This window comes from Taudactylus pleione, unplaced genomic scaffold (assembly GCF_031769625.1).
Source record: "Taudactylus pleione unplaced genomic scaffold, aTauple2 ptg001661l, whole genome shotgun sequence".
In the NCBI taxonomy this organism is placed as follows: Eukaryota; Metazoa; Chordata; class Amphibia; order Anura; family Myobatrachidae; genus Taudactylus; species Taudactylus pleione.
The window spans coordinates 2,068,199-2,083,266 of record NW_028286058.1 but is presented as its reverse complement, the minus strand read 5'-3'; the positions used below and the strand labels follow the sequence as shown (position 1 = coordinate 2,083,266).

The 15,068-nt window shown below is 49.3% G+C and overlaps 1 protein-coding gene across 5 annotated transcripts in view; it reads left to right on the top strand.

The window, feature by feature from the left end:
- SYNE3 (spectrin repeat containing nuclear envelope family member 3) overlaps positions 1-15,068 on the top strand; it is a 150,911-nt gene that overhangs the window by 75,336 nt on the left and 60,507 nt on the right. For all 5 annotated transcript variants that reach the window (XM_088464373.1, XM_088464375.1, XM_088464370.1 and 2 more), the window contains exons 2-4: positions 3,662-3,819; positions 8,208-8,380; positions 11,676-11,985. In XM_088464373.1, the coding sequence (XP_088320499.1) occupies positions 3,676-3,819; positions 8,208-8,380; positions 11,676-11,985 (627 nt within the window). In that variant the 5' untranslated portion in view covers positions 3,662-3,675. The remainder of the gene's footprint in view (positions 1-3,661; positions 3,820-8,207; positions 8,381-11,675; positions 11,986-15,068) is intronic.

Sequence of the window (15,068 nt, the reverse complement as noted above, 5' to 3'; positions counted from 1 at the left end):
TGTTCTGAATGCTGGCATCCCGACAATCGGGATTCTGACTAAATCCCCAGACGATGACCATATACTGTTCCTCAGTGATGGGGCAACAGAAGGCCCTGCTCTAACTTGCGTCACCAAGGCCGAATTAAGGTTTGTGCAGTCCCCAGGGCAACTGTTCTGTTGTTAATCGGGTACTGCCTATCACCGATATACATGGCCATCGTCCCACTGCAGCAACCATCTGGCCCAGTGACAATGTATGGCTCCCCATTGTGTGTGATCGGTATAATCTGTCATCTTGTGCCCATAGCTGGGACAATTTGCAGCCAATTGGATCGCGTTACAACAATATTGCATATATAGGCACCTTAGACACTGGCTCCGTGCATCAGCAATAGAAAGGGGATAGTGTGGAACTTGCTTCTTTTTCCATAGGTGACACAGATTTGTGGATTGTGCATTGAAGTGTATGGAAACAAGGGGTAGATTACTAAACATTGTGAAAATGAAAGTGGAGGCGTCGTCCATAGCAACCAATCAACTACTAGCTTTTATTTAACTAGTACACTCTAGAAAACTATAACTACAATCTGATTGGTTGCTATAGACAATGCTTTCACTTTTCATTTTTAGAGGTTTTAGTAAATCAACCCCCAACGAACGGTTTTGTTATTTGTTTTTACAAAACCAGCTGTTTGTTGGTGGAGTCTTCAGGAGCACTTGTGGGTCCAAAAAGATCTGCAAATAGCCTACAATACAGATTCCCAATTATACAGTTTCCAGCCCCTCCAGCTCATTTACTGTCCACTACTGTATTTACAGTTGTCTATTTTTGTGAGCATCCTGCACCTAGCACATAATAGCAAAGACCACGTATCACCCACCCATCAGATGGAATAAGATTTGCACCCTCTGTGATGGATGTCATCTTAATGCACAGATATCCATGCTATGTTCTGTAAATGTTAGTAAATGATGTAAAAGTGACATTTACACATTCATTGCACTATAGGTTGGTTTCACAAACCACGCCACTTTACCTAGCAAACTGGCCCTTTTCATTCTGGAGGCTTACATGGTTGTGGTGGTATCGGGATGATAGGTCCACAAGACGTGGCGTATTGAGGCTAGATGTATGAGGACACATCTGTAGGCACACACCAGTGGATGGCTCAAACTATGATGGAAGATCCACAGTCAGTAGGTCAACACCAGGAGTCAATAGGTCGACAGGTAATTGGTTGACAGTGACTTAGGTCGACATGGTCAAAAGGTCAACATGATTAAAAGGTCGACATTCAAATGGTCGGCACAATCAAAAAGGGTCAAAACATGGTTTTTCATGATTGTCAGAGTTAGGTTTAAGCTAAAATAGAAAAAAGTATTTTTTAGTGTCATATTGGAATGTTGTCCGTTTAACCCTGTCGACCTAAGTCACTGTCGACCAATTACCTCTTGACCTAATGTCCCTGTCAAACTATTGACCCTGTTGATCTATGGACCGTCGACTTCCTGATGTCGACCTATTGACTATTAAATCCACAGAGCTGCCATTAGAAAGAGGGGGCTGTGCTGCTGATGCCTCTCAGTGCATGCTTGCAACCCCCCAGCCCTCCCCCCCTACGGTACCCCTGGTTGCACCTGATTTACTACCAACGAAAGTAGATCATGAGCGGTATCTGCAGCCGTAAACATAGTTACAGTATAGGATGGAAATCTAATATTGCAAAATTCTTGTAAAATAATAATTCGAGTTCCAAATCATTCCCAGCTTACCCACAAAATTATTAATAAAAATAAACCTCAGGATGGAAAAATTGAGGTTACAAGGCCCTGGCTCTGAGCAGTAGTAATTGGAAGGACGTTTTTGAGTGTATTAGTAAAAGGGTGTGGACTATTCTGTGATGCCCCAGTGACAGACACTGACAGGAGCTATAGGCTGGAACACACTTCTGGAAAATGTAGGCTGTGCAGAGAGCTGGCAAAGGGACACTATACTGGCTGAGGTGCTCGTCGGGGTCTCTGCGGGGTTATACGCTGCTCGGACTTCTGGGAGAATAATAGAATCTAAGTTATCTAACCCTGACCAAACTACATGAACAATATAGAGTATGGGGCTGCTACATGGATTATATTCCTGGAAGTATTTATCAAAGACTCTCTGACGGTTAATTATAAAGTGTCGGCTTTCCCGGCGCTGGCATGTCAGGCAGCATTTTCCGTTACTTGTGTTTTTGTTTCAAGTCAGATTTCTCGTGCGCAGAATAATTTGGTAAATTCAACAATGCAGCCACTGGGGATATGTCGTCTCTGCAGGCGAAAATGTAACCTCTGCTGTGCCAGACCAATTTCACATGCAAACATTGACAAAGGCAGGAGAGTTACATTACACTAAAACAACATTAGAGTTGGAAACTGAAAACATATTTCTAAAGCAAGGGCCCTCCCATGTGAGAAAGGTATTGTCATTTTTCCACATAACATAACCTCCCAGCTCCGATTCGCAGACCTCAAATAGGGAGGAGCTAGAACTGAACGTGAGGAGAACATACAAACTCCACACAGCGCCCAGGTCACTATGCCATGGACTCAGGGGCCGATTCAGACCTGGACGCTAAGCCGCGTTCGCTCGCTATGGGCAATTGTTGTCCGTCTGCGTATGCGGCAAAATATGCATGTGTGTGAGGCAGAATACGCATGCGCGAACCAGTCACTGCGTTCGGAAATCATGCGCTCGTAGTACACAGACTGGACGCTACTTTGAGTGACAGCGCCGTTTGTGGGTGGTAACAGGGGAAGGTGCTTGTGAATGGAGGAGTGGTCGTGCAAACACAGGCGTGTCTGGGCGTCAAAACGGCGTTCAATGGGCGTCCATAATTAGCATGGAAGTGTCACTCTACATGTCACTTGGTTGTATTTCAGCATGCAGTGATCGCAGTGCTTGCGGCGGGCTACGGTCTACCACAAGCGCTGCGTGCAGCTCCGATGGCTCTCGATGGTTCTGATTAATCATACACTTCCTGGAGATGAGGTGTGCTAAGAAAGAAAAGTGGGCGTCTTTATACCGCTGTGCGTTCGCTCTGTCGTCGCTCTCTAAGACATAGAGAGCGTCCTTACACCGGACAGTGCGATCACGGAATTTGCATACCCGACCCCTTTTGGATGCGAGCGATCGCGGCTTAGTGTCCGGTTCCGAATCGGCCCTTCAGCACTGTAATACATGTCAGTAAGAGGACGTCACCAATGTGTGACAATTTTGTGTGTTTTAAATTGATCAAAATACACCTAGAAAGTGATTTTCACTTATAAAGGGCGTCTGTAAGGCCCATGAAAATATAGGTCGAGCTCTGGTGCTCACAACCTCCCAAAATATCTAAAAAAACAAAAAAAACAAGTTATTGTAAAAGGAAATGGGGTAGGTCTCTTTTTGAAAACGTTTAATAATGCTTTTTCTTGTTTAAAAAAAAAATTAGCACCACTGACCTGCGTAACTCTGTGCCGATAGTGCGCTCTCTCTGTGCCTCCCTATCGCCTTTAGACTCTGGCGCCTTTGAGTCCTAATTGCTGCAATCATACATTTTTCTTTGCGTTATTGGGCATAATAGTTTCTCATGGTGTTTGCACGTACAGTAATATAATATAATGAGCCTATGGATTATAGCCGTCTCTCTGTTCCTTTCAGCTGCACCTCATGCCATGACTCAGCTACCCCAAGATGATTTCGAGACCTGCCTGGAGACGGCTGAAGCCTGGATGAAATCGATCCATGAGCGGCTGAAAGTCAACGACAATACTCAGGGGCCCAGGTCTGCCCTGGAGTCCAGACTGAGGGAGACCGAGGTGAGTCCTGTGTAACGTAAACCATTGGCATCAGAGTTGTACGCTAATGCCGCCATTGCTGCGGGAAGCAATCGGGAAGCCGACTGCCTATATACCGGCATCCGGCTTCCCGACTGTCTTATCCCGGCATGGGTGAAATGCCGGGCGTCTAGATGTAGACGCCCGCATTTCCCCAACGCCGGGAGACCAGTGCCTGGCATCACGATCGTAGTGATGCCGGGCGCCGCGAGCGGACAGCCGCGGGGGGGAGGGTTAGGTTTAGGGCTCCCGGGGGGCAACCCCCCGGGAGGGTTAGGCTAGGGGGAGGGAGGGTTAGGGTTAGGCACCCCCGGGGGGGACTTAGGGATAGGCACCCTCCCGGGGGACTTAGGTTTAGGTAGCGGGGAAGGGGGTGGTTAGGGTTAGGCACTTAGAGGGGGGATTAGGGTTAGGCACTTGGGGGGGAAGTTAGGGTTAGGCACCCCTAAGGAGGGTTAGGGGGGGTCGGGCTTCCGCTTCGTCGCACTCTGCTCCTGTCGGGCTGCTGCTGACGGGAATCGAACCGCCGGCCATTCCAATGTTGCGTATGTGTACTCAGCTGCTATGCTAAGTTAGAGAGGCCTTATTGCGGCCTGTTAGCCTTATATGGTCATGGGATTACTCTGTGATTTATATAGCATTACAATACCATTATGTCAATATCTTACACAGTACATTACCCACATACTGTATTAGCGATGTACTCTGGGCCTCATTTATCAATGAGTTTTATCATTCACAATGAATGATAAAACTTGTTGCGTGTGATAAATGGTGCTCCAGCCAATCAGCTCCCAACTGTCATTTTTCAAACAGATCACAGGTGTAAGCTGATTGGCCTGACCACCATTATCATTTGCAACAAGTTTTATCACTTCCTTTTACATGAAGGAGGAGGGGCATTGATAACTGGCTTACCCAGGAGTGAGGGGGGCTTTGGGGGTTGTTAAAGGCTCTGGGTGTCCCACCAAATCTGGGAATGTGGGGTCAAACCAGTTTAGTATTATTATATAACTTTAATTAACTTCTCCCAACACTAGTTCACCATTTTGGGGTGGAATTTTGTAAAGCGGATTCCTGATTCCTGTATAACACCTATGAATTCTCCATTCACAAACTAAATTCTATTTGAATGAGGGGGGTGGAATATTCCTGCTGAGCCTCAATTGCTAGATTGCCTGAGGCTGTGAATCCAGTGTCTTCCCAGTTATTCTGATCCGCTGTGCGATTCATGATCTCACATGTTACATGGAGCCCTGGGTCCTGGGTGATTTGTTGAACAGTTGTCGAGGTCCTTAGTAGGACGCATGGCGTCTGCTGTAACATTCCTCACATTCCATGTCACAGGTTCAAGGATCTAATTCATATACAGTAGACTAACCTGTGTAATGGCATCTGATAAGGTGGATCAGTGTCATTCTCTGATACTCCATATCCTGGAGCCTTGCAGGGGTAATGACCGCTCTCCCGCTGGGGCTGATTCTGGGTTGGGAGCAAGTAACTCTGTATCTGGAGCAAACCATGCTGCAATGCAAGGGGTGCAAATACATTTAATATTTTTGCATGCAGGCAGGGGTGCCGAAAGCAGGGGGTGGGAGCGAGTACTAATTACCCGGGCCCGGGCTTGTACTGTCCCCCTCCCTCCTACCTCACAGCAGCCGCAGCAGTCTCCTAACTATGCCTGTGGGTGGGGAGCGATCACACTGATCGCGCCCCCTCCTGACTTTGCGCCGGGCTGAGGGGCTCACAACGCCCCCTCACCACCACGCAACGTCGCAGCAACATTTTTTTTATCCTAAGGGGGCTTGGCCACGCCTCTCACGATTAGACCACACACCCTTCCACCAGGGCCCGCCGTGGCTTGTAGCGCCCCTGCATGCAGGGTAAATACTGGATGCTTTTGCATGTAGCCTGCAAATACTGGTCAGTTTCATTTTAACACTGCAATTTAGATCTGAGTTTGGACATGCCCCTCCCAAATCTAAATCTCTCTCTCTCTCTCTCTCTCTCTCTCTCTCTCTCTCGCTCTCACTCTCCCCTCTTCCCTCCTCCCCTGCAGTGCGGTACGGTTGTGCCAGTGTGCGCAATTGCTTTTTCCTTTTTTTTCTTTGCTCCTCACTACAAAATTAGCTCAGTGGCATCATTAGGGGAGTGTGGAGGGTGCGGATCACACCGGGTGTCACCCTCCAAGGGGGTGACATCAAAATGCCAGCTCCTCCTCATTGACCTGGAGCCAGACACTGCACTGTGATGTTACTGTGCATCGCACATAGTGCCCGATCACTGTGGAAGAGCTGGCAGTGCGGGGAGGGTCTCTGGGGGTGACACGGCATCTCCAGGAGTGATAAAAGCGAGGGCTTTCCTCGAGGCCATGACTACTCCCTGCAAGGCTACGGGGTTTCACTGACCCCAGTGACGCCACTGAAAGTTGCATTGTCTGGAATGGTCCATGGACATTCTGCAATTCCCATATCACTGAAGCTGGGTACACACTGGGCAATATAACGGGCTTTCAATCGAATATATCGCTAGCGCATCAGAAGGTGTGTACACCTCGATTTGTCTGGCATTCACAAACATATCGCATCAGCTGATGGACAGTATATCTGCAGATATATATCGTTGTGTCTGGTTTGCACGATCTCCCATACACGTGCTGCAGGGACCCGGCTGTGAGTGACAGCTCAACTGGGTCGGCAAATTTAAATCCCCTCCAAGTTGTGACATCAGGCCCGACACATCAGGCTGACTAATGGTAAGTGTATATGCACTTACCAATCGTCAGATAGGTCGGTAAATTGCCGACATGTTGACCTAGTGTGCACTCAGCATTATAGTAAAATATAATTAAATATGTTGTTACAGGTTCATTATATTTCCTGACCAACTATAAAAACAAAGTTAACATTTAACCTATTAGTAAATTAATTAAATAGGTATATGAACTGTCAGTGCCCTCCTGGCTCAACAGTAATACACTAGTAGTATTTCAGTACTAAATATACTTTCAATATATAGTAACAATTAGTGACAATTTGAAAACTGTATCAGTAAACAGCGTATTAACAGCTGGCAAGCCCAATATTGCTGTGCTCTGGTGTTAGAGCCTACTTACATCCCAAATGGCACCAATCTTGTGGGGTGATCTACCGGAAATGATATGATATGGTATGGTATGGTATGGTATGGTATGGTATGATATGGTATGGTATGATATGGTATGGTATGATATGGTATGATGTATGATGTATGGTATGGTATGGTATGGTATGGTATGGTATGGTATGATATGGTATGGTATGGTATGATATGGTATGATATGGTATGGTATGATATGGTATGATATGGTATGGTATGGTATGGTATGGTATGATATGGTATGGTATGATATGGTATGATATGGTATGGTATGGTATGGTATGGTATGATATGGTATGGTATGGTATGGATAGTAGCATGATTTGGTGTTTCAGCGGTGTGGTATAATGTGGTATAATTATAGAATTTTCAGTTTGGGAACGTTGGTAGCTGTGTAATAAACGAGTCGGGTGACATCAGGGCCGAATCAATTAGTACAACACAAACACAAATCAGATACAGAAACTTGTTCTTGCCATTAGAAAATCACCTATAACTGGGAGCAATACAGGACACATCTATCTGCCAGATAACCTGGAGCCACTGGAGAATAAAACATTTATAGAATTTGGGGCCTGATTCAGAGCTGGACGCTATTTGCGAACGGTCGTTCAGAAAAAGGGGCCGGCTATTTAAATTGAGCGCTCGCTTTTTGCGATCTGTTGACGCATCTATGTCTGAGCGAGCGAACGAAACATGCACTCGCTATTTTGTAAAGACGCCCCCTGGCCGTTCACATCCTACGTCATCTCCGCTATTTATTAGATTAATCGAGTACATCGAAAGGCGTCTGAACTGCTCGCAGTGCTTGTGGTAGGTTTTACTTCCCGCAATCACTGCGAGCAGTTCAGGCTAAAAGACAACCAAGTAACGTGGTCGATGACGCTGCTTTGTTAATTATGCACACCCATTAAACGCCCATTTTGACCGTTAGGCACGCTTGCGTTCGGATCACCACTCTCCGTTTTCAAGCACCTTCCCCTGTTACCACCCACAAACGCCTCATCCTGTCACTCAAATTAGCAGGCACTCGCTGTTTTGCGAGCGCACGATTTCCGAACGCAATGACTGGTTGGCACATGCGCATTATTACAACCCATACGCATGCGCAGATGTGCGAACATCGCTCGGAGCAAACGAGCAGCCGCTTACGAGCGGCTCTGAATCAGGCCCTTGGTTCCTTCCTGGTGTAAAAAAGGTTCTTCTAGTGAACGGTTGTGTTTTCTGTGCAGAAAATCTGCTCTCTGGAGCCGGACGGGAAGCTGCTCGTAGATATGGTCCTGATGAAGGCTAAGACTCTGCTGAGTGAGAGCAGCGAGGATGAAAAGCATGAGATCCTAGTAAAGCAAGGGAAGATCAAGACTCTGTTTGAGGAAACCACTACCTACATGACCCACTGTCACAGGTACTACAGTGCTGCAGCCACTCACCCTGCACTACCTACATGGCCCACTGTCACAGGTACTACAGTGCTGCAGCCACTCACCCTGCACTACCTACATGACCCACTGTCACATGTACTACAGTGCTACAGCCACTCACCCTGCACTTCCTACATGACCCACTGTCACAGGTACTACAGTGCTGCAGCCACTCACCCTGCACTACTTACATGACCCACTGTCACATGTACTACAGTGCTGCAGCCACTCACCCTGCACTTCCTACATGACCCACTGTCACAGGTACTACAGTGCTACAGCCACTCACCCTGCACTACCTACATGACCCACTGTCACATGTACTACAGTGCTGCAGCCACTCACCCTGCACTACCTACATGACCCACTGTCACATGTACTACAGTGCTGCAGCCACTCACCCTGCACTACCTACATGACCCACTGTCACATGTACTACAGTGCTGCAGCCACTCACCCTGCACTACCTACATGACCCACTGTCACAGGTACTACAGTGCTACAGCCACTCACCCTACACTACCTACATCACCCACTGTCACATATACTACAGTGCTGCAGCCACTCACCCTGCACTACCTACATGACCCACTGTCACAGGTACTACAGTGCTGCAGCCACTCATCCTGCACTACCTACATGACCCACTGTCACAGGTACTACAGTGCTGCAGCCACTCACCCTGCACTACCTACATGACCCACTGTCACATGTACTACAGTGCTGCAGCCACTCACCCTGCACTACCTACATGACCCACTGTCACATGTACTACAGTGCTGCAACCACTCACCCTGCACTACCTACATGACCCACTGTCACATGTACTACAGTGCTGCAGCCACTCACCCTGCACTACCTACATGACCCACTGTCACAAGTACTACAGTGCTGCAGCCACTAACCCTGCACTACCTACATGACCCACTGTCACATGTACTACAGTGCTGCAGCCACTCACCCTGCACTACCTACATGACCCACTGTCACATGTACTACAGTGCTACAGCCACTCACCCTGCACTACCTACATGACCCACTGTCACAGGTACTACAGTGCTGCAGCCACTCACCCTGCACTACCTACATGACCCACTGTCACATGTACTACAGTGCTGCAGCCACTCACTCTGCACTACCTACATGACCCACTGTCACAGGTACTACAGTGCTGCAGCCACTCACCCTGCACTACCTACATGACCCACTGTCACATGTACTACAGTGCTGCAGCCACTCACCCTGCACTACCTACATGACCCACTGTCACAGGTACTACAGTGCTACAGCCACTCATCCTGCACTACCTACATGACCCACTGTCACATGTACTACAGTGCTGCAGCCACTCACCCTGCACTACCTACATGACCCACTGTCACATGTACTACAGTGCTACAGCCACTCACCCTGCACTACCTACATGACCCACTGTCACAGGTACTACAATGCTACAGCCACTCACCCTGCACTACCTACATGACCCACTGTCACAGGTACTACAATGCTACAGCCACTCATCCTGCACTACCTACATGACCCACTGTCACAGGTACTACAGTGCTACAGCCACTCACCCTGCACTACCTACATGACCCACTGTCACAGGTACTACAATGCTACAGCCACTCATCCTGCACTACCTACATGACCCACTGTCACAGGTACTACAATGCTACAGCCACTCATCCTGCACTACCTACATGACCCACTGTCACAGGTACTACAGTGCTACAGCCACTCACCCTGCACTACCTACATGACCCACTGTCACAAGTACTACAGTGCTGCACCCACTAACCCTGCACTACCTACATGACCCACTGTCACATGTACTACAGTGCTGCAGCCACTCACCCTGCACTACCTACATCACCCACTGTCACATATACTACAGTGCTGCAGCCACTCACCCTGCACTACCTACATGACCCACTGTCACAGGTACTACAGTGCTGCAGCCACTCACCCTGCACTACCTACATGACCCACTGTCACATGTACTACAGTGCTGCAGCCACTCACCCTGCACTACCTACATGACCCACTGTCACATGTACTACAGTGCTGCAGCCACTCACCCTGCACTACCTACATCACCCACTGTCACATGTACTACAGTGCTGCAGCCACTCACTCTGCACTACCTACATGACCCACTGTCACAGGTACTACAGTGCTGCAGCCACTCACCCTGCACTACCTACATGACCCACTGTCACATGTACTACAGTGCTGCAGCCACTCACCCTGCACTACCTACATGACCCACTGTCACAGGTACTACAGTGCTACAGCCACTCATCCTGCACTACCTACATGACCCACTGTCACATGTACTACAGTGCTGCAGCCACTCACCCTGCACTACCTACATGACCCACTGTCACATGTACTACAGTGCTACAGCCACTCACCCTGCACTACCTACATGACCCACTGTCACAGGTACTACAATGCTACAGCCACTCACCCTGCACTACCTACATGACCCACTGTCACAGGTACTACAATGCTACAGCCACTCATCCTGCACTACCTACATGACCCACTGTCACAGGTACTACAGTGCTACAGCCACTCACCCTGCACTACCTACATGACCCACTGTCACAGGTACTACAATGCTACAGCCACTCATCCTGCACTACCTACATGACCCACTGTCACAGGTACTACAATGCTACAGCCACTCATCCTGCACTACCTACATGACCCACTGTCACATGTACTACAGTGCTACAGCCACTCACCCTGCACTACCTACATGACCCACTGTCACAGGTACTACAGTGCTACAGCCACTCACCCTGCACTACCTACATGACCCACTGTCACAGGTACTACAGTGCTGCAGCCACTCACCCTGCACTACCTACATGACCCACTGTCACATGTACTACAGTGCTGCAGCCACTCACCCTGCACTACCTACATCACCCACTGTCACATATACTACAGTGCTGCAGCCACTCACCCTGCACTACCTACATGACCCACTGTCACATATACTACAGTGCTGCAGCACTCACCCTGCACTACCTACATGACCCACTGTCACATGTACTACAGTCACAAATATCAGTGGTGCACCCAAATATACATCTCTGAATTAGACCCTGTGTCCCTTCTTCAGGGCTGTCTCATGTAAAACAGGACATATATGTGCTGTCAGTTATTTGTATTATACCATAATGATGTAATAAATAAACACTGCGCATTAATACTGAATGAAATTGAAGCCTGTGGTAACTGGAAGCTCTGGTTGTGTCTCCCCAGCCGCATTGAGTGGGTCTGGCTGCACTGGAACGAGTACCTGAGGGCGCGGGATGAGTTTACACTGTGGGTTCACAACATCACCCTGACCCTGGAGCCAGACGTGGAACTGCAGCTGGGCCTGAAGGAGAAATGCTGGCAGTATGAGCAGGCTCTCGTCCTGCTGAGAGACGTCAGTAACCAGTCCCGGCTGCTGGACAGACTCCTGGAGGAAGCCGCTTCCTTGTACAACCGGATCGGGGACCCCAGTGTCGACGAGAGCGTCCAGAGTGCAATGATGGCCGAGTACAAGCAGATCAAGAAGAAAACCCAGGTCCGTACTGGTGACGCAAAGCCTTCCTGACAGACTGATGATAATAGCACATATGTATTATAGCCAATTGCACACTTGGGTCCTGATTCAGAACCGCTCGCTGCTGGCGGGCGCTCGCTCTGAATGTGGGCGTTTTTTTTGTTTTTATTCCCTCCGGCCGCTCGCAAAGCCGAGGGAGACCACCCACAGCTTGTGCGAGCGGCCAGAAGACCATCGCGATTATCGCGACCATCAGGCTTGTGACGAGACCCTGGGGTAGGGTCTAGGCTGCCGCAAGCCCGAGTGGACTTCCTGCTCTAATAGAGCAGGAAGTCCACTACTGACATCACTAGTGATGTCAGTAACCCCTCCCAGCAAATGCCAGGCGTTCCTAAGGGAACGCCTGCGTTTGTTCAGACACACCCCCACCCACCCACAAAACGGGGTGAGCTGTCACTCACCATCGACATCCGCCCTGTTTTGTAGCGAGCGCCGTAGCGACTGAACTGCAGTCGCTCAGTGGGGCTTGCATTCGCGCACGCCGGACGCGGCATATGCGCAATGATTCAGAGGTGCATGTAATGTGGATGCCTCTCACAAGCGGCCCATGTTTTTAGTCTGCAATAGTTACCGCCGGAAGCTGCAGAACGAAGCTGGGGATTTCAGTAGGCGTACCTGGAGAGTTACAGGGGGTGGCTAAAAAGACGTGGGCATGTCGCTTTCAGACCCAGTTGCACCGTTGCAGGCAGGCGGCCATGTTCAGACCCAGTTGCACCGTTGCAGGCAGGCGGCCATGTTCAGACCCAGTTGCACCGTTGCAGGCAGGCGGCCATGTTCAGACCCAGTTGCACCGTTGCAGGCAGGCGGCCATGTTCAGACCCAGTTGCACCGTTGCAGGCAGGCGGCCATGTTCAGACCCAGTTGCACCGTTGCAGGCAGGCGGCCATGTTCAGACCCAGTTGCACCGTTGCAGGCAGGCGGCCATGTTCAGACCCAGTTGCACCGTTGCAGGCAGGCGGCCATGTTCAGACCCAGTTGCACCGTTGCAGGCAGGCGGCCATGTTCAGACCCAGTTGCACCGTTGCAGGCAGGCGGCCATGTTCAGACCCAGTTGCACCGTTGCAGGCAGGCGGCCATGTTCAGACCCAGTTGCACCGTTGCAGGCAGGCGGCCATGTTCAGACCCAGTTGCACCGTTGCAGGCAGGCGGCCATGTTCAGACAAAGTTGCACCGTTGCAGGCAGGCGGCCATGTTCAGACCCAGTTGCACCGTTGCAGGCAGGCGGCCATGTTCAGACCCAGTTGCACCGTTGCAGGCAGGCGGCCATGTTCAGACAAAGTTGCACCGTTGCAGGCAGGCGGCCATGTTCAGACCCAGTTGCACCGTTGCAGGCAGGCGGCCATGTTCAGACCCAGTTGCACCGTTGCAGGCAGGCGGCCATGTTCAGACCCAGTTGCATCGTTGCAGGCAGGCGGCCATGTTCAGACCCAGTTGCACTCCATAAGGTGCAATGTTCAATGGTGCAACCGATGGTGCGTCTTAATATGCACATCGGCGGATCATCGTATTTGATGGCCATCGACCATCGATGGTTAACCACCGATGGCCAATGGTTTTGCATTTGATGGCGAGGATCTGATAGTTCTCCACCATCGATAGAACAGAGCCCCACAATGTTTGTTTTTTTTTCTCCCTGGAGCAAGGACACAGAGCCTAGCTCCGCCCCCATCCACACCTCTGATTGGCCCGCTGCCTTGTGAGTAATAGGGTAGGGATGACTATTGGCGGGGCAAAATCATCAATGGTTAACCCACCGATGGCCGTACCTAGATTAGCATTGCAGACGGTGAACGTCTCTGTACGAATATCATGAGTCACGGCATTAGCATAAATACACAATCACGCCGTGGCAAAAGACGCAATAACATGCACCCCTGTTTCAGGCCCTAAGGGTCATGTACCAGCTAACTGCAAGTGTGTAGTAACCTATATCCACCTATCAGATTTTTGATTTCTTTGTCTGGCTGCCATTATATTAAGCAAAGTTACTTGCTGATTGGTCGACTTTTGAGCTTCAGGCCTTATGCCGAGTGAGTACTACACCAGTACCGTGCAGGAATCCGCTCTGCACATGCCCAGAGCTGTGTGTGCCCATACATATACGCCCATGCACATTTGCATGACTCTGCCATTTACACATGCGAAACAGAACTGGGCGAGGGCGTTCCTATCTAGGCCGCATACAGGAAGGGTGTCTACGTGCAGACCAAGAAAAAGGTGCATAATATACAGCACGCCTGGGAACACCGTATTATTTCCCTGTGGTCGGGGGCAGGATCAAATAGCGACTGATGATGACAATGGCCGGCACTAGTGTACCACAAGTGATTGGCTGTTTGGGGACATTCCGCTGACACTGATTGGTCACTCTGGAACAGTTTGCACCTGTCTGAGAATGTCAGCTGTTGGTCTTAGTCTCTTGCATACAGGAGACAGTGAGCTATTCCTGGTCTATTGGAGACGTCTTTGTAGCTGAATTGATGCATACTGTAATACTGAATGGCTTTGTTGCACATACAGTAAAGAGCTTACAACTTGTATGTAGTGGGACATCGGTGCCTGTGATGTGTGCCCAGCGTAAGCCGAATAATCTGAGCTGAGCTGTGTGGGCGTAAATACTCAGTTTTTTGTGTGCAAGCTCTTCAGTTGTAAATTGCAGCCATCTCTGCATAAGCACCTTTGTCAGTAGATAATCCCCACTGCCGGTACTGCCTGATCGTCTGACATTCTGTTACCTATAAGCAGATAATGAAAATGTTATTTTAATATCCCAAACGTCACCTTGCACAAACAAGCATGGGCTACAATACAGAGGGGAGGGAAATACTGGTGTCCGGGCTGTTACCTCTGGTACATAGTTATAATGTTGAGTATGTTACTTAGCCAGAACATAACATTTAACCCAGTACAGTTATGCAATAAAACTTTCTGCAATACGGATTAGTCCATAAACCCTGGTTGCCATCTGCTAATTCAGGCTGGAATACTGATGGGGGCTTGGCGGCAATTTTCCAGGTCACGTTAAAGGTTGTTTATAAATCGGG